A 26,447-nucleotide genomic window follows, 5' to 3' on the forward strand; every position below is an offset into this window, starting at 1 on the left:
TTTCTTACTTCAAAAGAACAAACCAACTTTACTGAGCCTTTTCAGTGCCAGTACAGCAAAACCAAAATTTCTCTGATCTGCTGTAGTAAACTCAGGGGTGAGTGTTGACTCATTGTTTCACTGCTTCATTGTTTTCTACACACTACTACTCCCCTTTTACGAAACTGAATAAACACCCTTTTTATTTAAACTATTCAGGATTTTATTTTTGGAACACAGTACAAGATTTTTCTTACAATATGATATAAACTCATAGATCTGTGGACATAACAGTTTAGATAATAAATGAATTAAGAATTGCTAGGTAGCAACGACTCGATTGCAGGTTTTGTCGCCTTAATTACAGTCCCAACAAAATGTCTTCCGCACATACACACAGTAACTATTTCACTCCCATTTAGAAATTTATAATTACGCTTTTGCATAATTATAGCGACGAAGCGACTTAATTAATGTTATTTTCAATAATTTTCTAGCAAGTCTTGATCATTTGATCGCAACTCACTCTTTAGCAATTTATTTAATACGAGTTATGTGTCGACTTACTTATTTCACCAAAATAGGAAGTAGGTAACACCTGCAACCGCGTAAGAAAATTTAAATAAACAACTTTTAGTGTCCACAATATACATATTAATTTGTAATCGAGCTGGGTGTACCCTCACATTAAGCTCAACTGGGAAATTTTCTTTTGCAGCGAATTAATTAGGTATATTGATAAATTACCGTTTCACGTTCATTAGTTACGAATTTTTCGGATAAACGAAAATGTTCCACTTCTCACTCACGAATACTCAGTAGATCGCCTTCGTAGTTTCTATTTTTCATCTGGGCACGACTGCACAAAGCTTCACCGTAACACACATTCAATAAAAAAAATTCTTATCTGGTTTTGTGCGATAGTCACGGTTAATAATAAATTCGATGATATTGACCCACAACGCAGCTCGTTTCTTTCGATAAGTTCAAGGACGTGACAAATTCGCGTCTTACTGCACCGCCAGCGACTCCGGTAATTATTTGTTCCCCGCAGGGGACAATTTTAGGACCGACGCTTTGTCAACACTCCGGAGATCTATTTGCGGGACTAGTTGCGGCGAGATTTCCGCGCCGTGGGGCACCACGGTGTTAACTTTAGACCGGTAATTTTATTTCGGGTGGTGCCGTTGGTCTCGGGATAAATAAAATGCATTTTACATAAATAATGATGTTTTTTTTATTATGAACAACAGCATAGAACAACCAAGAAACGATCTCACAAATAAAATGCAAAGCTATGTACAAAATTTACATAGATTAACCTAGGGACCTTATGATAAATTAGGAAACGAAATAAAAACAAATTATGTACAATTCAGTTCCACAGAAAATAACCTACACGTCGATGGCCAAACCAATTGACAATTTGACCGAGATCACATTGCAAACTATTACGTTCCTATTAGCATCACGATATGAAATTATTTCACCTACTTATCCTAATAAAGTTTCGACATTGCATCAATATTGACCTAATGGATCACATGACAATTTGTTCAGCATCTGTTAGAGAAATGTCATATCGCTTGAGAAACGTTACGCTCGCTAAATTGTACTCCCCCTGATTTTGACACAAATGATAAGTTTTGAGCAAAATTAAGCTAAATTGCACGTTTGGTCACTTTACGAATTAGCTGAAAACAATAAATCGCTCAGTCTTCAAATTAATCACTATGATATCGTGATGCCTCGATTAAATTCAGTCCATGTACCACTCGCATAAAGATGAGATTTTAATCTACTCGTAATATCAGAAATGTATTTCATTGGATGATGGGACCGCACTGGATGGGTGACGCGAAACAACAAACGAAAGAAACATCCGCGAAAACAAATTAAATAAATAAGAAAACGAACGTCACCCAAAGAGTCCGATCGAAACCCGTTTAAAACGAAAAAATGATCAAAGAAAACAATCATAAATTACACCTAACAACAAAAGAAAAAACGAATGGCTTCCTTATATTCCTAACACAGCACGAAACTTGCACGTTTTCCTCCCCAGATTTTTAATCATATAGATTACATTCGGGCACCAGTTGGTCGCACGCCCTCGACGTCCACTCTCTGTCTTCTTTCGCGAGCCAGGGGTGGTACAAGATGTCGTCGGACGTGATCCGCTCCGAAGGCTCTCTTCTCAGCAAGGAGCGAATCAGACACCTCGCACGCGACGAAAGACATTCGGGAATCACAAAATGGCCTCGAGATATTTTTGCAAATAACGAAGCGTGTTCCGAGTCGCTGAAGGGGTATCTGCAACAAAAATTTCGTTATTGTAGACGACTAGTGTGGGAAAGCGCATTAACATATCTCAACTTCTTGGGCAACAGTTGCGCTACCCCGAAGAAACCCACGTGTGATGGGACACCTGTGCGCAACTACCCGCACCGGGAAACGTCGTCTCTTGCTCAACGAAATTTGGAAAGATGCCGTGTTTGACGGTCATATTTGGACAGTGATTGTGCAGCGCTGAGTCAAGCTCCCATAATAGGTATTTCCGGGGTTCTTGGGCGGCAGAGGACAACAAACCGAGATCCCGACTTAAATCTTCTCCGTTCTCGTTTGCAAGTCAAAAATGACTGTCTAGTCCTCTTTTAAAATGCAAACCGGCGACGAAATGTGCGAAAATGGCGAAACATCCGGTCGCGGAACCCACGAAAAAAACGTAAATCTCGGCGCACCGCAAGTTCAAGGTCTGATTATACCAAATTGAATGCAACTCCTCGACCGTGACTAAGTAAAGAAAAAATCACAGCGCTATAACACGGACTAGTTAAAATAGTCGAACCGTGACTTTCGTGGTAGCGTACGGAAGAAGAAATCGTCGACTTTCTTGAATACATATTTGGGAGAGCGTCATGTGGCGGCCGATAAGACATCAACCCCCTCGTAATAATGAACAACTGTTCAAGTGCGGTTAAGAAGACATTGTTATGTTCACCTGTGCTCGCATCGACATATGGTGAATCCGTTACGCATCATAGCTTGGGAAATAAAGAAATAAGAAGGCTTCGGGTAACGTTTTTTCCCAAAATTCGTCTTTATTGCCGGAAACGTGTTTTTCCGTAATTAGCGTCGATTTTTGGCGAACCGCCGATCGTAAAACTTCTGTTATCGCTGCTAAATTTAGACTCGAGGAAGTGGCAAAATAAATCGGCTAATTAATAAACACGTAATCGGGTTATTTTGTTATTTAAACATCCTCGACAAACAGTCTTGTTTTCGAAGATAAGACCAACAAATAGTATCGGACGTGGCCGAGTTATGGAGGAAGCGACAAATGGGCCCGACCTAAACGACTTAGATACTCCAGGTTCAAAATCAAAAAAGGAAAAAAAACTTGAAAGCGAAGCTTTGGTAAGAAAGAAATAAATGCAGAACCAGATCTAAGTCAAAACAACATCGGCACAGCTGTTTATTGATGTTTTTATTTGAGGAATGACTCAAGAATTGTTTTACTTTTTTGGAATGGAATTTTGCACCAAACAAATAACAGAGCAAAAACTATTACGGATAATACCATAAGATATTGAACCCGTACAAGTGAGAGATGAGAAAGTCTTTGAAGAAATTAGAACATTAACAGAAAAGAGAAGGTTAACGAAGAATGAGAATAATACTTTTATGTCAAGGAGATGACAGTTATACCAGCCTTTATATTGAAGAAGTTTATTACTGTCTGATCTATTTAATGGATTTTATTCTTCAAATGAAGAAAAGAGATAAACCACTAATTTTAGAGATCGAACGAAAATGAAGATTATTGCGGTAACTTGGAAGATTCGATAGAGGAATGCATTTGGGACAATATTGATAACACTGAATATTATCAGCAGATAATATTAAGTCCATTCTGAATGTTTTTCTCTACACCAGGAAGCATTTCTTCTCATAGCTATAACCATGAAAAGTTATCGCATCATGAAGAAGCAAGATTTGGAGGTCTTTATTAAAGAAAAACTGTGCAATTTGAAATACAGCAAGATGTTGCTTCTGTTATCCCTTGGGAATCTAATAAAACTACAGAACTTACTAACGGGGGGAAAGTTTGCAAAAATTTTGGAAAATGTGTGGTGACTGGAGGAAAAGAAAATTTAGTAGAGAGAAATTTGTCAATGTTCACCCATTTACTTTCTTGCGGTTTAGAGCGCTTTCTTAGAGAAATTTTATTCGTCACGCTTTCTTACATCTGGATGTGTGGGATACTCATCCCGACGATTATGACATTTTAGCAAAATACTTTTTCATCGTGAAGAAATCATCTTTCTCCTTTCTTTCGATAGTTTAAAGACACGTTTCAAGCCAATAATTTCCAATAGAAAGATTCTGGTGATTGATTAATAAGAGACTCAAAAATGTATTTCTTTTTACTCGTAGGACGATCAAATTGGTATGGGACCCATCTTTCATTCCTTCGCGTCTTTTTATGGGTCTTGGCCCATTCTGCCCAAAGCCATTCCGTCGGTGTCGCAACTTTTTGCTCTGCACAGTCCCTAACGAGCGCCAGTCGAAGATTTCATAATAATCGCACGGTCTGTCTTGGGTTGGGCTCGGCAGACCGCCACCTGCCACACGATCATCTCGAAATTTTTGTTTTTTACCCTCATGCCAGGCCGTGATAGGGGGCAGGTGAAGGCTGACATTTTACAAATAATCTGACGATTTCGAAAGGGTGCACGAGAGCAGGTGGATTCCGTCCAGCTGACGGCCGACTCTCCTCGCGCACGCACAAAGAAGCAACAAGCACCACCACCGTGCAGACCCATGCGATGTTTACGCGTCCTACCTGGTGCGAGTTCTTGTGAGGCAGGTGCGGATTTTTAAGGGTTTATCGGGCGCATTAATTAGACAGGTGCCCCACAAGAGAGTTGTCTTGCACAATAAAACTACTGTCGTGTGTGATATTTACCTGCCGACTAGCATCGTGTAGAGGATGACTCCCAGCGACCACATATCGGCGGCCTTCCCTGAGTAGTGGGCGCCAGCTTTGAGAATTTCCGGACTCACGTAAGCAGGACATCCTCTTTTATCGTGCAGCCAGTCCGTTTCCGGTTCTTCCAACACGACGGCATCTTCCAGCGATTCTAATTTCAGCTCCGTCCTGCAAGGAAATGGACCATTTAGCGTGACCTAACAGACGGAGATAAATCGCGTTGCAACAGATCGCCGCGATTTGTCGCAAGGGCGTGGGCCGGGTTCGCCCAAATCGCTTGCAAATTATCTGACAAATTAAACAATCGACTATTACATATGTACATAGAGTTGTGTACAAAAGGGTTCCGCAACCCGGTGTCGAAAGCATTAAAACGTAACGTCATCGAATGTTTTAACAAAACGTTGGGCAAGCTCTTGCAACAATGCTGCTCTCTTTCTGGCAAAATACCGATGGAGCCGCTGCGGGCCGCAGAAAGAATCGCAACCGGACCAAATCCGACAATTATCATCACCACTATTCCTATCATTATGTCGATTTGTATTAACACCTGTCCGGTGTTGCACAATGGCAAGATATCATTACGTTTCATCCGAGTGGATGGATCAGTGTTGAAAAAGATCGACCTGCACGTCCCGCTGTGGAGTGTGGAGCGGCGGTCGCGGTCGTGAATATGTCAAAAATTGCACAAGACTTTTTCCGGGGCCTTCGGCCCCCATGTCCGTTCAACGAACCCGCACACTGCCGGAGAAAGCGAAGAAGGTGTCCGAAGCCTCCGAGCGAATGAAAGTGTCATTTCTCCGCAACAACGCGTTGCAACAGCAACCTCTTGCAATAGTCATTATTTATGGTGTTGTTACCCTTCGCGCCGGTCCGATCCGAGCCCAATTTAATCGGTATCTGGTCGCGAACGTGCGTCGTTGCAAAACACCGGGTTCAACGTAACAATGCAGACGAAAGTGATGATTGGACGCGATTACGACGGGACCGTCCGTCGACTTCCACGACGAATTCGGTCCGCCCCGCCCATGCCGGGTGCGGATGGGCACGACCAAACCAGATATAGCTTCCATGCAATTTTTTCAGATGGATGTGTTTTGATTACTTATTCGGCCGAGCCGGGGTCAATAAAACGCCATTTGCTCGACCGAAACGACGGCCAACGGGACCACGGGCCGCTTTTTATGGACCGAGATTTTGTTGCAGGACTAGTTTTTTTTCGCATCTCTCGGCCGGGCCACGAGGAATGCGCCGAGCAGGAACTAAGCCCCCCGAACGAGTTGCAGATTAGGACCGGTCCCGACCTGCAGGACGAGTCATGACAAGGGTTCACCTGTTGCGACCTGCTTCCGAGCGTCGAACCACTTGGACCGAGCACCGAAGAAACGCTACCACCTTCACCCCCTTGCACCCCAGGTCCTCGGGAGACGCTTGACATCTCCTCCGGCGGAGTTGAGAAACCTCCCACACGTCGAGATTAGCTCGGGGAGATGCCACAGAGAGATTATTAAATCTCCCGCTGTGCTTGGCACATCGAGGAGAAAACCGTAAAGGTTCTGGTGTGCCCAGAGAATAATGCGCACCAGGACGTGGAAAAAATCCAATTCAACATGATTCAAGTATGAAATTAAAATCGTCAGTAGTGCGAACCACGGCCGAGCGAAATTTCTAGTCGTGAAGAAAGAAATATTTCGGCGTGGAGAAAAAACCTGTTACGATATCATGCGAATACCAAGAATTTGATTTCGTGCATGGAATGGCGAAAAACGCTGCAATTTCCTAACATCCTGACAAGACACGAGCTCTTTGGCAATCTTTCGGAATGAATAGATGGATGCTGGAAGGCCAGAGATGGTTGAAAAAGTCTGTGTTGAGAAATTGGCAGTGATCGAAGGTGCCGATAGAAGAGGTGGTTTGTTGCACACATGCAAATGGTCGAGTGAGTGATCGTCGATGTTGGAAAATCGGATCCCTGGTCCATTGTGTAGGTATTTGGTGGGATTGCGTTAGCTGTTGGCTCACGAATTTTCGCACGGGGTTACCAAAGTTCATTCGAATTAATCACCGACGAACGCAATGCAATCGAGCTAAAAGTCGTACGTGGAGATACCGGGAAGGAGTCAGAATGTGTTACAAATATAACACTATTGCACTAGTCGTTGTGTCAACGAACCCAACTTTCAGTCTACAACATTTCACACATTTCTTTTTGCGTTGCGCCATCGCCGGCGAACTTTCTTTGCTTGGCAAATGTAGTCCATTCAATAATTTAACCACGACGACCGGCGCTGCGTTTACTGTTAGAGAAGACGGCCAGATCCGCGTTACGAACAAATATTTACACGCTTTTGCGAAGAAGTGGTCCCGCTACGGCAGAACGCACATATTTATAAAGGCGGAAGCGAAAAAGAACCACTGGAATTATCTATCTATTTATGTAGGAATTTCCCGTTATAATAAAATAACAAGGTTGCCACAATGATCTGATGGGTTGCGTCATCGGCAATTACTGCGCCGATGGAAATTACTAAATCTACTGGTGGAGTACGGTCCTGGCGCGAAATTAGCATCATATTTTAACTTGTTGCTACACATAAGAATGTTTTATTTTGAACAGTCGATTGCAGTGTGTGCAATAGTTACGACAGTGGAAGGGTTGGGCAACAGACTTGCAAAGTACAAGCTGCGGGCCAAATCCGTAGAGTTGGCTCCGTCAGAGGAGTGCCCATTGCGACACCCTTCTTGTCACCCTCAACAGCCGCCCAGAAAGTGCCACCGTTCGGGCGAGCGCGACGAGCCCCCAGTTCCGGCTTATTGGAGCGATTAGGAAAGGCGGCAGCCGCCCCCATGTCGTAATTTCTAATTCTATAAATGCACGGAGCATTGAACCGGGATGCGCGCGCACTACCGGTGTACCACAGACTCCGGTAAGAGTGATCACTAAGTAAGTGAGAGAAATGCGGAAATGTGACGGCTGCACTTGCAGCAACTGCATAGCTACCGAGGGCGAGGTGTGGGAGTGCAAGGTTGAACGAGAGTGGAGAAGATGGGGCGCCCGGACTAGTCCGGTCACCGAAATGGATCCGGCCCGCGCACCAGACGACTCCGGTCGTCGGCTGGCGCCCCATCTCCCTGCGGTCGTGATTCATTAAAAGGGTGTTATCCGGGATGCAGACTCGCTAATGGGGCGGAACAGACAGAAGGGCGAGGGCACATGTTCCGGACCGGAAAACCGAGGCGCCGGATTATTCTTTTTTCAACATTAAGCTCACCAGTTGCTGCATTAAGCTCCGATGGGAAGGATTACAAACTTTTTAACCGTGACGACGACACAGCTTACAGTCGAATTGTCTAGACAGGATTTTTGGAAAACTTAGGGGGTCTTCTAGTCGAGAAATTTGAAAAAAATCTGTTCATTATTTTTTCTCAGAAGTTTAGGAAATCCATTTCTACAATATTGTGCGGAAATTTCCAAAATTAATGATTTTATAACGGTTTGAAAAAAATCCTCAAAAATGAAAACAGTACGAAAAATTTTATTATCTAAATTTTTTTTCTCTCTTTAGTACCAGCTATACATAGGTGCACTTGTACTGATGAAGGTAGTGCTTCTTTTGAGGTGAGCAAAACAGTTAAAATTATTTTTTGCAATTTTGTTTATTTGCAAAAAAAAAATCTCCAAAAAGATATCCTCTCGCAGACCGGAAAAACCATTTTCGAACTGACTAACTTCAAAATGACATTTCGTAAACGCAACAGTTAACTGCGAACGTAGATTTCGCGCACTAGTGTTTCAAAATCATCCAAAAAGCATTGACCTTTTTGAGCATTCTGAAAATAATTTGACTTGATAATAATAAAATCTGATTTACAAAACGTCATTTCTCCAATTTGGATGTTGAAAATTTCGAAAGAATGAAAATAAATCGCTATTAATTCGATTGACACTTGGGCAAGCGCCATCTATTCACTAAATTGGAAACTATTGGAAATAATTTTAAAATGCTAATGTAAATGTTCGTTTCAAAAAATATTGTACAAACCAAGTATTTTAGCACTTTTTCACTTTCACTTTTTAAAACAACACAATTAACGATAAAATTATGATTTGAAGACAAATGAAAAAATCTTGCGAACTTTTCTGTGGATTTAGGTAATACATACATATCAAAAAAAAATTCTGTAAATATTTAAACATTGAAAAAAGGAAAAAGCACTTATGTACTCGCATTTAATGATACATATTTAAAATCTGACAGTTTTGTATGACACTTACAACACATTATAAGCAACAAATAGTTATTTATTTAACGAGTTCGTGTGTAATTTTGGCTTTTTTTGGCATGAGTGGACCAGTTTAAAACTCGAGTGAAACGAGAGTTTTAAAGGTCCACGAGTGCCAAAAAAAGCCCAAATTACACAAGAACGAGTTGAATACAACGTTTTTTTGTTCGACGAGCCCCTTAAAGGCTCCAAATCGCTTAAAATCTTTAAAATTAGCTTGACGTTTCGTTTTGACAAGTTGTCAAATTTATCAAAATCCGTTCACACAGGAGAAAATTCTCAAATTCTGACAGTGTAGAACAAAAAAAAATATAAATGGTTGCCATCATTTCAGACGTTCTGCTTATCTTAAAAATAGAAACCAATAAGTTTCTTAATCAGTGGACATGCTTATATTTAAGAGCCTAATTGAGACAAAGGGAGCATTTTCAACTTCCGACTGTTTTAATGAGGATTTTTTCAAAACCGTTATAAATTTGTCAATTTTGAAAAACTTCTTCATCAGTTCTGCTCTGGCGAAAAATTTTTGGGGACTGCAAAAAGGATGTGTGTCCGTCCCTGGCAGTTCTCTCTATAATCTCGTCGTGCGTGAACCATCGGGTGCAACGCCGGCATTAGAATCGTAATTTCTCCATATTAATTTGTTGCAATAGCACAATTACGGTTCAAATTGCGAAGTTGTATGGAGTTACTTAAGATAAGCAACACCCAATTTGAAACTGAGGAACTTAATGCGATATTACTAAACCTAATAAACGCGAGGTTGGGCAACGGCAGGTTACGTGTGTGCAACGGCGGCGCATTTTTGCAAAATTTACAGGTGCAACGCGAGCGATTGAGTGCAATGCACCATTACGGGCGAAAAAAGTCGCAAATATTGGGTGGAATTATTCATGGCAGTAGTGGGAAGCGTGGGCGGACGTGTGTTTGATAACATTGTTTGTTATCAGTGATAATTCGAACGCCGGCTTAATAATATCCATGTTGGCGAGTGGGCGAGAGTTCGCAATTTTATTGTCCGAAATTGGCAATACAATCGCTGACGCAACTTCTCGTGCGCCGCAGAAAAATGGACCGGATTTTTCCGGGGCGGACCTTGATCTTCCGGCGCCGGTTCGTCGTGGTCCGGCGGCCGCTCCGGCAGCTTTGACACAGATCCGGCGGATTGACACGCGCAAAAAATAAAGAACCGCAGATAACCTTACGGTGTAAGCATTTTACGCGAAAGAAGGCCAAGAATACAAAATGCAAGTTAGTTCACACGCAACTGGGTTAAGGACCAGGCAAGGTTTCGCATTGAAAGTTGCCGCACGTCCAACGCTCCTCGCCGGAAACGGCCGCAAAAACGTACGGGACTGAGAGAGACGGCTAGACCGCAGTTCCGACACGATCGGATATCGGATTGGTAAATTTTGCGTGTTGCAGCAAGCCCCCGTGTCCCAAATTACACACTCCGGCTTACATAGATGCAAACAAATAGTGTTGACCGGCGGTCGAGGACGAGCACTTGGTCGAACGTGTTCCTTTTTTTTTTTCTGCTGCGTGATGGATTTTCATGCAAATTTGTCGGCGCAGAACTGAACTTTACAATTATAATGAGGCAACCTTACCACTGCACAAGACCAACCTTGAGATCATATCGGAGATTTTACACGTCGGCCCAACACATTTTTCCACAACAATCGAATTCCTAGCTAGCAGCAACGATAATACTACGACCGACGATTTTATGTAAGAGCCGACTGCAAAACCTATTTCGCAAAGACCTTACAGCAACGCTTTTGAAACGACCGTAATTTCAATTTAAATATCACATCATTGTCGTTATTTCAGCCAACTTATTTGTATTGCTTTTAGAATAGCAGTTTTGCAATGAAAGAGCGCCGGTTATCAAGTCGAATGGGCAAGTTGCCACAAGTTCAGGCGCAGTAATGGTTACCCCGCGGTGGAGCTCCTGGGTGGCCTTTCGGGCACTTCTGGATCGATTCGACGTAACTGGAATGGCACAACCATTTTCCAATATCGTCACCGACACCATCAGGTTGTTTTCGAAATTGACATGTACTTGTGAAACAGTACGAATATCTAGAAAATGTCAAAAACTCAATTTTTTTCAAGGTAGACGTGTACTGTTTTGCATAAGTTTCTCAAATCAAACCGAATTGGTTCGCCAGTGCGTTTCTAACAGCTAACACCACAAATCAAAACCGGATGTATTTCCCCCTCTTTTGTCTTCTCCCGTTGATCAAAGGACACCTCATTGTCTTGTTTCCAATCAACGTCCTCTGGCTTGTTTGTTATTAACAGTTCAGTTAGAACAAACAAAGACGTAAAGGGATTGATTTTGTCACAGGATCCAAAATCTTACAAAGGGCTAAGCGTAGGTTCAACCGAAAATCTCTGCTCTAATTAACAGATTGAAAACAAAAAAAAGTTTCTTTTTGTTTTTCAAAATATGTATGTATCTGCATTTAATTCGGTAACTTTACGTATCCTACAGAACCAATTATTATCAAGACATAATTCCACTCTTTTTGAGTCACTTCCGAAACAACGTCTTTGAAACTTTCGAACACACTTCATGGGGACTTGGCAAATCGAATTATATTTCAATCTGATCAGAACAGTGAAAAGCACCTTCCCAAGCTTTAAATTCCCATTCTCTCTTGTGATTTGAGCAATATGAGTTGAGGTGTTATCATGATGCAAAACAGTCTCGCTTCTAGGAAGTGGCAAACTGTTTGTTATAAGGGGCCCAAATTTTTAGAATAAAGAGGCAACCATCCTAACACTTCCAGACTTTAACAGAATTGATCTGTCGAAAACACCCAATACGCTGATCACCTTCTACATAGATTCGGATTACAACTCTGATCAGCTGTTTAAATCTAACCTCACTTTTTGCTTGTTTTTAATATGCAGTTTTAAAAATCGGTCTCTTTAAAGACGAGTGGTTCATCAGCTGTTTAAATCTAACCTCACTTCTTGCGTTGTTTGTGTTTTTAATCTAAAGTTTGAAAAACAGTGTTTTTAAGACGAGTAGTTCATTCACAATCGACTTTTCAACGCTAACTTCGACACATTTTATTATGTCACTGTATTATTTGAAGTTTCTTTGTACGATTCAACACGTTGCAATTTTTGGGAACCTGTCAAATGGCCAAGAACCACCACGAATTTTCCCTGACACCTAAGTAAATGGTGCATTATTATGTTAATGGTGGTCACACCAATGTCCAGGATGATTCTCTCAATTTTATAATTAATTCGACTGAAATCTTTGATGGTGCTTCAAATTGAAGCTATATTTCTTTAGTCACTGCGGAAGTATTTTTCTCTGGTGCAAATGATCACTGAGCGAAATTACTTCAAATTTAAATTCGTTGTACAGCTGCAAAAATAGTCCTCCAAAATGGTGCTTCCTCGCCAAAAGAAGAGCGATTCGCCGCTCAAGTGTGAGAAAACTTTCGACATCATAATAAATCATAATTCTAAAATGTTTTTTCGTTAAATTAATTTTCACTTTGTACTTTCAAAACTAATAGACAATGAAAGCAGCAGCTGTCAAAATACTAGACATCAAGCATTTGTTTCGTGGCCTACTTGTCTCGGCTAGTTTGCAGAAATTTTAGATAAATCAAAAAACCACCAACGTCGCATTTTCCTCGATAATTTTAATTACTATTCGCAACGCTGGTTAGTGTAAAATTTGGTGAGAATTGTAATTTTGAGGTTAAGTGTTTTCTGGGCATGTAAAAATAATAAGAATCAATAAATAAATGAAACGTGATGCTAATAAAACAATATGAACGGAATTCAAAGCAATTGAATTTTATTTTGAATCAAATAAATGTCATAATTTATAGTTACCAACATAGTATGAAAAAATATCTACCTAGGGTTTTTTTAAATTTTACCAACCTAAAGCAACGGGTGGTGGTTTTTTTATTTTTTAATGGACTTTACGTATAGGAGGTTTTGTAATGTAATTGATTTTAGAAGGTCTTTTGCCATTCGGAATATTCTTCTATAATTAACAAAGTGATAGCAAATTATAAAACAAAGTTTTGTAGTACTATTTGCAACTTTTGTTAGATCCAAAATGGTACAATGCTCTTCCAGTCGACTTTATTTTACTTAATTTTACACCAAATTACGTACATAATTATGTATGTGATTAAATTTTGTAATAAAAAAACTTGGGTAAAATAATTTAAAAAATCCATTTGTTTTCCATTCTTGTTTAAATTACAAACGAAAATGACATTTATTATATTGCAAATTCTATGTAATTCGGACATTTTTTCATCTTTAACGGATATTTCTTTGAGTCTGTGTTTCTCAACCTTTCGACATAACGAACGATTTCGAAAACTTAATTTTTGGCAACACTTTTTTCCCTGATCGCTGCACACGTTCCCATGATGTGACGAACGGGAAGCCGTCAAGGATTCCGGCGACGGAATAATGAAATCGCGAGATTCCTCCTAGCTCTCGAACGACAAACGGACGAACAAAGGAGAGAAGCAAATTGTGTGAAATTGCAATTGTAGCGACGGCTGCCGTAAAAACAAAACCTGATTGTGGTGCGTTGGGCCTCTGTGCAATCTAAAATTGCAAACCACTTGGTGGTGGCCTCGCATGAAAGCATCGAATTACCGGGTTCCGGTTCATTTTGAAGCGTGCAGACGCGTGGCAGATGTTTGAGGTCCGTCATTGACGACAACAATGAACACACAAAAAAATCCAAAATAAAAAGAGATCAGAGAACACGTCGATTTGTAAAGAACGAGAAAAGCACTTTTCGGGGCCAGGTAGCCTCCCGGGCAGATGCTCGCCGCCAACAGGAAACATGTGTGGACTATTAGTGGAGTCGATCATCACGGAAACGGGGAAAAAAATCAAAACAAAAAGGTGCCCAAGGGGTTGCAATCAAGCTGCGAGGAAGTCGGCGACCAATCATCCCCGGCCGGCCTACAAGATGGTGTTTTTTATTTTTTGCGAGACTCCGAGTGAAATTTACGGCAGATGTGCCAACAATGAAGAAAGGTGTCGGTCTGCAGCGGACCTGTTGGCTATTCGCGGAGCTCGCTGGCGGTGCGGTCGAAGGCCGAGCTGGTGGTCCACAATAACATCTGCACCGGAGGCACCCATCCACGAATGCCCAAAGATCGCCTCTTTTGTGCAACGGGGACTTTTGTAGGAGTATCGAACACCTGGCGTGTGGACCAAGCAGACATCACCCCGGAAGATTTACGAGCGATGGTGCGGAATTTCGACGCGTGTCCTCCCGTTGCGACATCCAGACGAATGATGGTTTTTAATAAAACGGCAGAGCCCTGGGCTCCGCTGACGAAACCATCAATTGAATAATGACTGCAGCAACATTTTGATGCAACACTCTTTCGACACTGACTCTGACGCAAAGCTCCACAGTTTCATTACATCGGACCATACGAGCCAGATACCAAATGGATAATTAAAGCGCAAAAATGCGGATATGAGGGCCGCTTTGGCACCGATTTGGTCCGACTGTCGCACGAGAGCTCGGAGGTTCCTTTGTCTTCCGAAATCTGGGTTTACGTGTTTGAAACGTGTTCAAGAATTCAGTTCTTTGTTGAAAAAAAAAACATTTGGTTGGAGTACTGCACGAGACCGGAGAAGCTCACAAATTCTTTTGTCTTCTAAATTCTATATTTACAGGTTTCAAAGGTGTTCAAAAAAACTATTCTGTCAAAAAAAAGCAGTTAGCGTATTTTTGTTGCTGAAAAATAGTGCTTTAAAAAAATAAGTGAAAATATCTTCCATGAAATTTTGAAATATGTATGTATGTAATCTATAAATAAGAAAGAAGAGAATTTTTTCCTTGTGGTGCATTGTAAAGTTTTTTTTTTTTGTTGTAGAAAAGGTTGGTCCGTTTGTCACCAAACTGGGCTAATTAAATTTGCAAAAATGCGGATATGAAGGCTCGTTTAGGTGCATTAGCCGCAAGGTCTCGCCCGGTCGCCTTCTTTGTTCTCCTCCTGGTACGAAAGTAGCCGTAGCACACCCCGGCCAAGGCAGGACCAGAACTAAAATAATGCTGAATAGCGCCATGTCTATTTTAAAATTTTAATTTTCGCAGACGACCTTCCCGAGCCAAGGCTTTCGCAATAATTTGCGTATTACGACACACGATACATATTTACCGTATCGTTACTGCAAATCAAACAGTGTATATTAGCAGAAATTAGCGGCGTCTGACGAAACTGCCCTGTTTATTTCTTCGTTTAACGGACCGACAATCGAAAATAGACCGGTGTAGACACGCCTGCCAAAAAAATTTACGAGAGTCCTGACGCAAAAAAATTTGCACGGACATCTACCCAAACGGAGAATTTGGCAGATCGCTTGGGCCGCATCCTGCTTCTAAAATTAGGCGGCGAGAGGCGCCGGAGCCCGGACTCGCCCGGAAACGACCGTTTCGAAATCGGAAACTTATCTGTGTGCGACAAAAACCGGATAACAATGTGGATGACAGATTTGCATCACTTCCACGAGCGCGCAATTATCTCGTCCGATTTGATTTAGGTACTCTGGCGTGAAAAGTCCTCGTGGGACGCAAAAATTCGGTAAACCTAGTTTTTCTCCGCCGTCATTAACTGGATTTGTAGAACTGGGTCGACTGACTTTTTTTTTAGATATAAGGAATTAATCGCGGTTAACCTGGATTGCGCACCCTCTCCAATCGTCTCTCGCGATTTTCGCAATTTTCCCCAACAAACATCGCTCTTGTTTGCGCGATTGAAGGTCAACGATTTGACAAAAAATTGCAAAAAAAAAATCAATGTCGGATGATGTTTTCGATTTTCGTGCGATAACAGATAAGAGACCTTCACCGGGCGACTTCTCCGCGGCGGTAGCGCGCGCGTCGTAGTAAACCCGCCTTTACTCGCTGATAACGATTACGCGTTTTGTAATAAAGCGAGCGTGAAATGATGAATCGCGAAAATATGTTTGCACTTGGGCCAAATGTGAGCCAACACGCATCCTCTCCGTACAGGAATTGAGCAATTCTGTTATATTTATCTGGGCAACAGTCACGACCAGAGGTTTCAAAACTCCTCCGATTCATTAACATGCGTTGCGTACGTGCGACAGGATGCGAGGCATTAACCTCGACGAGATTGAAAAAATGGCCACGAAAGGCACCGGATCGTGCCGTGACGGACGCTAAATTGATAAGTCTTCGGATACGATCGATTACTCTTGGACCGGTGCCAAGTTTCGCAACACCGGGTCGGGGGTCAAGTGTAAAGGTCGCCCAGAAGAACCGGCGACCCGATTGTAAACAATCGGGGGGGCATGTCTGTCCGGGGGGCAGGACCGACTCGGGGAAAATGTTCACACAGCGAACAGTGGACTCCTTCATTGCAAACCGTAACAGATAAAAACTGTTATCTCGAGTATTTGGTAAAAACAAAACAAAAAAAAAGCAAACACCTTACCTAAGTCCTTCACTTGAGAGTGTCTCAAAAGAAATAATAAATAAAGGAAATGATCCGATTATTTTACGCTCTTCGTATGAAGAAGGGTTGCTTCTAGAAAATTTATTTGACACTCTCCCCCACTACATTCAGTCGCCGGTGTACCTTTGTGGGCAAGTCCCATGGATATTCCGAAGAGAAGAGACAAGTTTTGCCATTTACCAAAATGATACCAAGAAAAATGAATTTCCAGATCTATATGTACCTACAGTACTGCTCACAATGATAGCAATTGTTACATCTGGTTACCGAAATTATGGCGGTCATATAATTGTTAAAAAAGCACTTTTTCCCGTCCTCCCGATCTAAACCCAATTGAAAATCTTTGGTATTATGTTGACAATCAAATTTGAGCTAAAAATTATAGCAATATAAATGATCTCTTTGATGCTTTAAACGAAAGTTGGAGGAAACAGTGTTTTAGTTATCGGGCTAGTTGCTATCAATATGGCCACTACTGTAATTTTGCTTTCAAAAGTAAAATGTTGTTCGTTACTACAGGAAGTACATATTCTATTAGAGAAGATCTTTTTTTAAGATGTGGTTTTATTTCTTATTTGAAGTGAAATATCGTACGTTCATTTATCCTCAAAAGTTGGAGTTGAGGAGTCGATTGTGAACGCACCACTCGTGTAAAAACGTAAGATTTAAACAGGTGATTCGTGATCCGTATAGTGCGTTCACAATCGACTCTTCAACGCCAACTTTGAGGATACATTTAACTGAATGCACGATACATTGTAGATAGAAGATTGAATGTTGCGGTCGCGAGTGAGACTGTTGTTCATCGGTCCTGGAGCCGGCCCTGGCAGCGAGCGCCGATGGGGTGATAAGAACCGCGAGAAAAATCGCTCTCAATGCCAAACAAACTGAAGAAAACAAGACAGAGCGGATCGGATTTGCGGCCTTGTGAGTCATGTGACACTGAATATCAAGTGTCTCGTTTTCTTTTTCTGTTCTTCACGCCCCACAAATTTCGTCCGCCATATTGAGTTATTTCCGTTTGTATTCATTCATATACGGGAAGGCACGCGCGAGCAACGCGACGTATCACTCGAAATCGCCTCCGTATTTATAGAGCGTGAACGCACCCTTTGACGTCAACGTGACCGTTTCCGGTTGGCAAAAGTAAGAGGTCCTCGATCTGCATCCGTGTCAGCGGTCTGACCCGACCGAAATTTCGCTACAGCGACGACGGTGGTTCCGTTCGATTCCTTTGTTCGGCTGCTGCTGCTGCTGCAGAATCACGGTGTTTAACCCATTGCGCTACCATTGCCATGGGAGAGCCGGGCATTGTCTCAAAGAGGTCGAGTTCACGTTTCGCAAGCGGAGGACGGCTTCCTGCGGAACACGCAACAGATCGCGCGAGGAGCGGAGCGAAGACGAGCGTCGTCGGGGGCGGAGCGCGGTCGCTCTCCTCCGTGCGGATGCACCGCAGCTGCGCTTTTCGGCACTTCCGGGCGATCGATGCAATTTCCGGTTTGATCCTTTCGCAACGGAACGACGGTAACGTTATATCCAGCCGCACCCGAACGAGAATGTAATAAGGTATTAATAGATTACAGACATTCAAGCCTACATTGTGATGAGGTAATCGTAAACGGGACACTGAGGTTCAGCTGTTGCCCAATCGGACTTCTTACGATAGAGACACGTGTAAAGCGCGCCGCTCAGACGATTCATTACAAATTGCTACATAGTGCACAATTCTCTTTTATCATTATTTCGTTGCATTGCACGTAGTGCATGTTGACGGCGTCGTGGGAATTCTTCTTCGACCGAATTCTTGCAAGAACGCAACAGAGCAGCAAGACAAGAAGCTTTCCCAATAATAGCGCGTTTCGTCAATCTTCCCCGGAGGATGTTGGCTCGAGATTAGATCAGAATTTCGGCTGCTCGGCAGCTGGACCAAGGCGGATGGGGTCGCCTGTTCCGGTCAAAAAAGGACCGGCCCCAAGTAAAAAGCAACATTTATGATTCTTTCAATTTTAAAGCAAATTTCAGTTAAAAATGACCAGACTTGTTGATGCGGTTAGGTTCAGGAGCTTGAAAAGTTTAATTTAATTAATTTGATTTATCCAGAGAATTATTAAAGTAAGGTCAAAAATGAATAAATACAATATGTACAACTTTGAACTAAAATACTGAAAGACAGAAAGGTTCACTTCTGATCTGTCATCTGGTACTCGCAAGATACGATGGTACCGTTACCAAAATGTTGAAGTTTTTGTTCTTTTGTCGTTTTGTGCGAAACAGCTGTTGTCTTCTTCCTCTTTCAAAGCAAATTTCATTATAAATTCTACGCATCAACAGTTAGACATGGTTGGTAAGGTTATGTTCCGAGAGGTTCAAACATTTAAAACATTTTAGAATCAATCAAAAACTATCCAGAAGATTATTAAAGCCAAGAATGAATCAATCCAATTTTGACCCATGATACTGTGTTGAATCTGAATCTCCGCAGAGAGTACGAGACCAAGTTGGTTATTTAACCTCAAATTAGTGTCAAAAAAGAAATCTGCGTTTAATACTTGCAAAGAGGACAGAATTGCAAATCAAGTGCTGAAACATTGCTGCTGTGGTTTCATTATTTTTCACATGTGGTTAATTAAATAAAAATTGTCTAAAAACAGGTTCCGGCCAGATTTTTGAAACAACTTTACATTTTGGCACCGATGCAACAATTTTGACATTTTCAAAAATTTTGCAAGTCTTTTTGCTCTCACGTTTCGTGAAATGTTGTTGCTCTTTGAATTTGGACTCGTCGCAAAACCGCCAGCAGAAACGAGTCTGTCATTATCAAATTTGCTTATTGAAACTATTCGTCATTCTTTCAACTGCGTATCCTTGAACGGCGCGCGCTCTGATTTTGATGTGGGGCCCGGCGACAAGAAAAATTTCGACTCCATCCGCCCACGCCCGTCAACACAACAAAGAACCAGGACTCACCTCTGCGCGTCCGCGAAGACGAACTTCCTCAGCTTCAAGTCCCTTAATACTATTCCGTTCCTATGACAAACTTGTACTGTTTCGGCAATTTGCTTGAAGAGCCTCTTCGCCTCGGATTCCCTCAGTCTTTTCCTTGACCTCACGTACGAATGTAGGTCGCCGTGGGCCTTGGGGTACACCAAATACAAGTAGCGGTTGCCGACGACCACCTCGTGCAAAGAGGAGACCCTCGGCTGCGAGTCCAGCCGGTAATGGGCAGAGACGAGCGAGTGACAGTCCCGCGAGACGATCTGCAAAAGAAAATTCGATCAGAGAGGACAGCCAGCAAGTCCGGCAAATATTTGCCTGCGTTATCTGAGTGCCGCAAGCCGGCCCATTTATTTCATATCTCATATTTGTACGCCGGTTGCAACAAGAAACATTGCACATTTTATCGTAATGTTGCTGAGCAACCGACTATTTACAAATGTGTTTGGTAACTCCTCGCAAGGTTGCTCGGATTGATGAAACGCAACATTTTAAAATGGACATTCGCGAGATGAGACCTTTAAAGTTGAATGCCGACTCGAAATATGGACGTGCATTTCGAATTCGGCCTTGCCCAACGGGATGCCATCTTGACCGATTAACTAACGATCGGTTGGCGGCGCGGTTATTTGCCACTTGTCGCAGTAATTGAACGCCGTTCCTGCAACGGCAATTAAATTAACAATGCGTCCCACCATTACTCCATCTGTACCATTAGATCATATCCAGCTGAGTTATGACCAACTGTCGTAAATCCTGTACGCCGTTCTGAATTTAATTAGCCGTTTATTCATTTTTCGCCCGATAACTAGCGTTTTACCTTGTAATCTTACATCATTTGTATTGAGTAATTGACTTTATAAAACGCAGTGCCATTATTAATGTGCATATTTACGGTGTTTCTATGTCAGGGTCCCCCCAAAATCTCAATCGATCCGACCACGGTTCCCACAATCGACCATCATCGATCGATCTTTCTTCGATTCCTCCGTGCCAACCCTCCGATCCAAACCGAAAAATCCAATTACTGCCGTGATTAATGCCAATAACTCGGTTTCGTGATACGTTAATGTTAATTTAATCACGAATCCGTCTGACATTTCCACACATCAACACCGAAAAAAAATCGGCAAGGCTAAAGTGCATATAACTTGTTGCGCTTATCGCCGTGTTTACGATTTTTTTCCGACACCCCACTTACTACACTACACTTTAATCGTCGTCTCACATGACGAAATCCCAAACAAGCTGACACGATCAAAGAATCATCTCATTTCGGTTTATTTATATCGACTGACACGACCTTATTCCTATTGGGTGAACGGTGTCACTTGCTCAAATACGGATTTCAGAGGCGTTTCAGGGCCGAATTTAATTAGCATTTGGGAAAATCGTAAATACCCGAACGGGCAGACTTCCGTCGATTATCAATCGACACAGATCTAACCTTCGACCGAATTTTCCATTAGACGCGGCGCGGCATGCCGCACCGGCAGTGACCCCGCGCGATAAGACTAGATGAAGAGCGCGCTCCGGTAATTGCAGACTGCAATTGCACAACACAAATTGCTTCATTGTTGGGTACTTGGGAGCTGTCAAAGGCGCCATTAATTTCGTCGGAAGTGAGATTCGTCGGTGGACAATCGCCTCATCAGGACGAACCATCGGACGCGAAGAAAACTCCGGATTACCGTTCGACAAGAGTCGAAGAACTCAGTCAATCTACCGTGAAATAAACACGACACAATACGGCCGAACTCGAAAAAATCGACGGATAGCTGTTTTTTCAGACGAGTCCGTGCACAAGTGGAATTTGAGTAGAGTATAAATTATGACAGTAACGTTAACTGTCACCGCTCGCTACTATAATTTCACGTTATAAATAGATTGTCAGTACCTGTATTAATCCACCAGTTCTAAAGCAACTATTAAGTGTAATTGGAATTTTATGAACTATATCAGTTCGGTTTAACGAGGATAATTATTATCTGCGTCCCGCTGAGAAGAGATCATCAACTTTGTAATTTATGATAATTGTGAAATATTGTAAGGCTCATAATTATAGTGCGTGGCAAAAAACCGACCATGCAGATTTATTAATTTTAAAATACACAAAAGATAAAGCGTGTTTGTTGTAAAAATGGACATAGCGCGGAAGGAGTTATGTATTATCATTATTATCATTCGAAGATAGTGTCACCTGTGCTTTCTTTGTTAATGAAACTGACGACATTTGTTTGACAAACGAGAAAAAGTATATGATAAAAAGATATAGAAAACAAATTAAATTTCATTCGTGTCACGATAATTACCGCGACTTGTTCAAACTGGTACATTTTTAAAACAAGCACTTTATTTTGTGCATGTTCAAAACTGACCATAAATGTTTCGGGTTCCCCTTTGAAAAAATACTATAGCATGTTCGTTGTAAATATGGAGATGAGCGGTAAACTCGCTTGTTGTGATAGTATTCGTGGAATCAATTAACGTAAACTTGTCGACTATTTTATTGAATTCCAAACGACGTCCAAGTCGATTTGGCGTGAAAAAATTCGTATGTCAGGTACGGATTTGCGATGGGAGAACGAGTTAGTTGAACTGTCAAAAAAGACGACACAAACGAGTCGAGACGAGCAGCCACAGGGACAAGTCAAAACCTGAGAATATACTATTTCACGGTGACAAGAGCGAACAGGCTTAAAGCTAACCGTACTACATCGGCTTCGGGTACGTTCTTCCGGTCGGCATTTCTAACAGTACCAGACAATCGTAAACTCATAAACCGCTTAGGGTGTTGCACTGCAATTTCAAGTGTCGGTCTACTTTGATAAAAAAGCGTCATTAAATAACGGTCTTTGAAATGGTGCGATTGTTAAAATTTGCCAAAGGAGCGGATTCCGTTTGAAATTTACCGAACAAAGCCCTTTTTCTTCTTGGGTGTTGCGGCCGCAAAAATTTGCATACGACAAAATCATCGTGACAATCTCAGCACACTTTGACACGTACAATTCCCCGAAATCCCAAATAACGCGAAGAGCGAAGGTCCGATTGGCTCCTCCTGAGGCACGTCTTAATTCCAAACAAAACGTTAATTGTTTATTACGAGAGAGGTCGGCTCGTGGTGACAAATTGGGAATGACGAGGCGTCACGTGTGCTCGATGCACCAATCACGTCGTCCGCTTTGGTGGGGTCGAATCGCGAATTAATTCGTCACGTCGGATCAAGAATGAATGATTTTATTCATGGAAACAATGCTCATTAACGTGCACCGGGATGACATTGACAGATGGCCTCGATCGATCTGGAAACCGTGAGCCGTCAAAATTCGGGGAGCGAATCAGGAAAAGAGGAAAAATTGCGAGACATGTTGCAACAGTGCTTTGTCAGGATTTCAGTATCAAGGTGCGCTCGAGGAGTCGGATTACGGAAGTGCAGTGAAACGGCACATCCGGTGCCGGCGCGGCAAAAATAATCGAGAAATTCCCGACGAATATGGCGACCTTCGGAAATATTCAAGTGTCCGTTTGAGGAATCCGGCCGCAGCGTATTCGCGGCCACGTGGACTTCGACGTAGAAGGACAATTAGGTGTTTACGTGTTAAAAGCAAACGGTGAGACACGTGCTGGTCGTCAATGAAATCGTACGACGCTGCGGAAGGTTACGGTTGGGTCATTTTGGCTGCATTTGATTTGAGGGGCGAGGAGGGATTTGTACCTGCGACGGTACCGGCGAGAGAGCTGGTGGAATTCCGCGGTGCGAATCGAACCCTTCGAACGATTTAAATAAAAATACGGGGATGGGGTGCGACGGACTTTTCCCTCATTTCCCACATGCAGCAATTAATCAACATCTGGTTATAAAACGCACGTAAAACTCGACAGAGGTGAAGGGTTACTCGATAAACGGGGAATCTCCCCAGACAGTCGAGGTTCTCACATCGGATGACCACGCGAATAGTGCGATGGACCAGTTCTCTTCGCCGGACCATCCCACCAAACGGGTTTGCACTTAGGTGAATTAATTTCGCTATTAATGGGATGTAGCTGGGGTGACCATGAGAATTTTTCCCGATGGAGCGACGCCACCACTCATCTACTCCCCTTGACTCGCGCAAACAATCGAAAAAAGACTGGCTGATGTCACCGATGGTTTAATAAAAATGACGAAACGGCTCATTTGAATATTGCGTCTTTGCGTCATTTCAACCGTTTCCGTCACGACCACGTGACGGACCGACTCCCGGAAAAAACCCTCACCGTCGAATTGAGATAAACAAATTCGTAATTCGGCCTTGGCCGGTTATTATTACACAATTCCGACAAAACCGCCGTCGATTTTGCATCGCACAATAGGGGAGGGTCGGGGTGACAATGGACCGCAGGTAAGAATGATTGGATTTGGGGCCGAAGCGGTGACGTCACCACCATTATTGGCAACCGGAGGAAACGCAACAATCGCCGTACAAAGGAAACTCTTTGCCAATCCTCGCGGTTTACATAACAAAACGGTGCGATTGCTCACCTTGCACACCAGCTCCTCCTGGGTGTTGACGTCCACGCACCGATACAGCGAGCTGCCCTCGGCCTGCTCGAGGAGCAAATACTTGTCGGCGACGACGGACGTCTGGAAATGCTTGTCGGTCTGGTTGGGGCTGAGCGGCGAAGTTTGGTCCCGGTCGGTGGTGAGTTTCGGCCTCCGACATTCCGCCTCCCTCGGCTGGGTCACGCGGAACTTCTTGACCACCTCGCCGACGACGGCCGCCTCCACCACGGACTTGTCCACCACGTTCAACCGAACACTAGACATCACGTCTTGCACGTTTTGCATTGTCGCACTGCACCACACAACAACCACAAAATAAATTAAATTTGTTTGAGTCAATTTGTTATCCTAACGTCCCGGCACCTTCCTGCAACAGAAACGGAAAATTAGGCCCGGCCTGAAACAATGTCCTTTTGCGCAAAGGAGCCGACTCCGAGCGGGAGAAGAACAAAGAGTCCGCAAAAATCGATGGTAACTGTGCGTTATCGGCAGACCGACACACCACACCGAATGATTTCTGCACGCACCGAAAATATTTGTCGAAGGTGTTTTGTAAACAATAAAGGTCAAAAGAAACAAATTCGATGTGACATTGGTGGTCGCCGGGGAAAAAACGCCAAAAACACAAACAGCCTTACCGTTCTCGGGTCCGCAACGAAATCGAAGGCGTAACGGCAAAGCAACGAACGAAAAAAATTAACCAACTAAATAATAACAAAACGATGTTAACACAAAACTATAAAAACACTGCCACAGCGAGTGTGCGCACAACAAGAGTCATCGCGCTACTGACTGAAAACCTGAAATCCATTCTTGTCAAGACTCACGCAACAGAGGTGGGGCGACGCATGCGCACCGCGCAACTGGAGCTTTCGCGATCGGGTGCTTTTGTCATCCTCCGGAATCTACCTGAGGACCACTGATATTGACAAGGTGGTGCGTGGTGCAGCTTGCCACCCACTCCTAACCCCATTGAAAAAAACGCTCGGGACAAAGGATGGGGCAGATGGCCCGATTTTTTTCGTGATTCCGCTTTCAGTTTGGGCACACCTGCCCAGGAATTCGGCCCCGATCGTGTTGCCACCACTGACTACATATTTATCTTCACCGTGCTTTAAATATTACTACCAGACGCGACTTTCGCTCTCCCTTTCTCACGCAGAATCCATTGTAAACCCTTTCGGAGTTACGAGCTTATAAACAACGGAAATGAGAAAATTATAAAAACATGAAAAACTGACTGCTATCAACATTTATTATATTTTATTATACTGTCTTCTTCGTTCAGGAAATATTGAATAATAAAATTCAAAATAATAAATTTTCAACCCCTAAATTGAGTAAATAAATATTATGCTTTAGAATTTGTTTTTTATAAACAATTACAGTCATAACAAAAAAGAGGTGTATCATCCCTCAAAGGGCAAAAAAATCTATAGTTGAAAAAAGTATAATTTTATACATACAGAGTGTCCCAGAATGAACCAGCATAATTTTAACCACGAGCTACTCGTTTCATGTAGAACTCGGAAAAAATATTTAAAAATTCTATGTCAAAAAATAAAATGATATTTAATTTTTGAGGTACAATTTTTTTTTATTGATTTTAGTCTTCTACGTTGTCCTACAAGCTCGTAGGTAAAATTTCGGCACATTTTAAAAATACACCCTTGAATATCATATTTTATAAATGTACACCAATGCGGTTTCCTTGTTTTAAAGCATATTTCTTAGCAGGTTACTTCGCATTGGCGTATACAATATGTACATATTATAAAATCTGGTTTACAAAGGTGTATTTTAAATGTGCTGAAATTTTACCTACGAGGTTGTGGGACAACGTAGAAGACTAAAAGCAATAAAAAAAAATGTAGGTACATACCTCAAAAATTAAATGTCATTTTATTTTTTGATATAGAATTTTTTAAATATTTTTTCCGAGTTCTACATGAAGCCAGGAGCTCGTGGTTAAAATTATGCTAGTTTATTCTGGGACACCCTGTATTTTGCAGCTTAAAAATTGAAAATAATAAAAAAATTACTTCTAATTGGCGTCACAAATTTCTTTATCCGATCAAGACCTTACGTAATTTTTTTCAGAATTTTTAGACTACGTTTAGATTTTTTTTCAATCTATTGTTACGAA

The 26,447-nt window shown here is 42.3% G+C and overlaps 1 protein-coding gene across 2 annotated transcripts; it reads right to left on the reverse strand.

The window, feature by feature from the left end:
- Positions 1-1,191: 1,191 nt before the first annotated feature.
- Positions 1,192-25,108, reverse strand: trbl (tribbles). Of its 2 annotated transcripts, XM_069046838.1 has the most exons (5): positions 24,940-25,103; positions 24,281-24,668; positions 19,732-20,021; positions 4,949-5,140; positions 1,192-2,292 (listed from the first exon to the last, which is right to left on the reverse strand). In XM_069046838.1, the coding sequence occupies exons 2-5, from the start codon at positions 24,584-24,586 to the stop codon at positions 2,049-2,051; spliced, it is 1,032 nt and encodes a 343-aa protein (XP_068902939.1). In that variant the 5' UTR covers positions 24,587-24,668; positions 24,940-25,103; the 3' UTR covers positions 1,192-2,048. The 2 variants fall into 2 exon arrangements, with proteins under 2 accessions (XP_068902939.1, XP_068902940.1); XM_069046839.1 differs by lacking the exon at positions 4,949-5,140 and having other exon boundaries at positions 24,940-25,108.
- Between the last annotated feature and the right edge of the window lie 1,339 nt (positions 25,109-26,447).

This window comes from Tenebrio molitor, chromosome 5 (genome assembly GCF_963966145.1).
Source record: "Tenebrio molitor chromosome 5, icTenMoli1.1, whole genome shotgun sequence".
Lineage (NCBI taxonomy): Eukaryota > Metazoa > Arthropoda > Insecta > Coleoptera > Tenebrionidae > Tenebrio > Tenebrio molitor.

What these genes read in the sequence shown, in the direction of transcription:
- trbl (XM_069046838.1), bottom strand. Translation starts at nt 24,586, where the DNA reads ATGCAAAACGTGCAAGACGTGATGTCTAGTGTTCGGTTGAACGTGGTG. An exon ending in AGGAGGAGCTGGTGTGCAAG is followed by an intron (nt 20,022 to 24,280) that starts GTGAGCAATCGC and finishes TTTCTTTTGCAG; the next exon opens with ATCGTCTCGCGGGACTGTCA. An exon ending in GTCTTCGCGGACGCGCAGAG is followed by an intron (nt 5,141 to 19,731) that starts GTGAGTCCTGGT and finishes ATTTCCTTGCAG; the next exon opens with GACGGAGCTGAAATTAGAAT.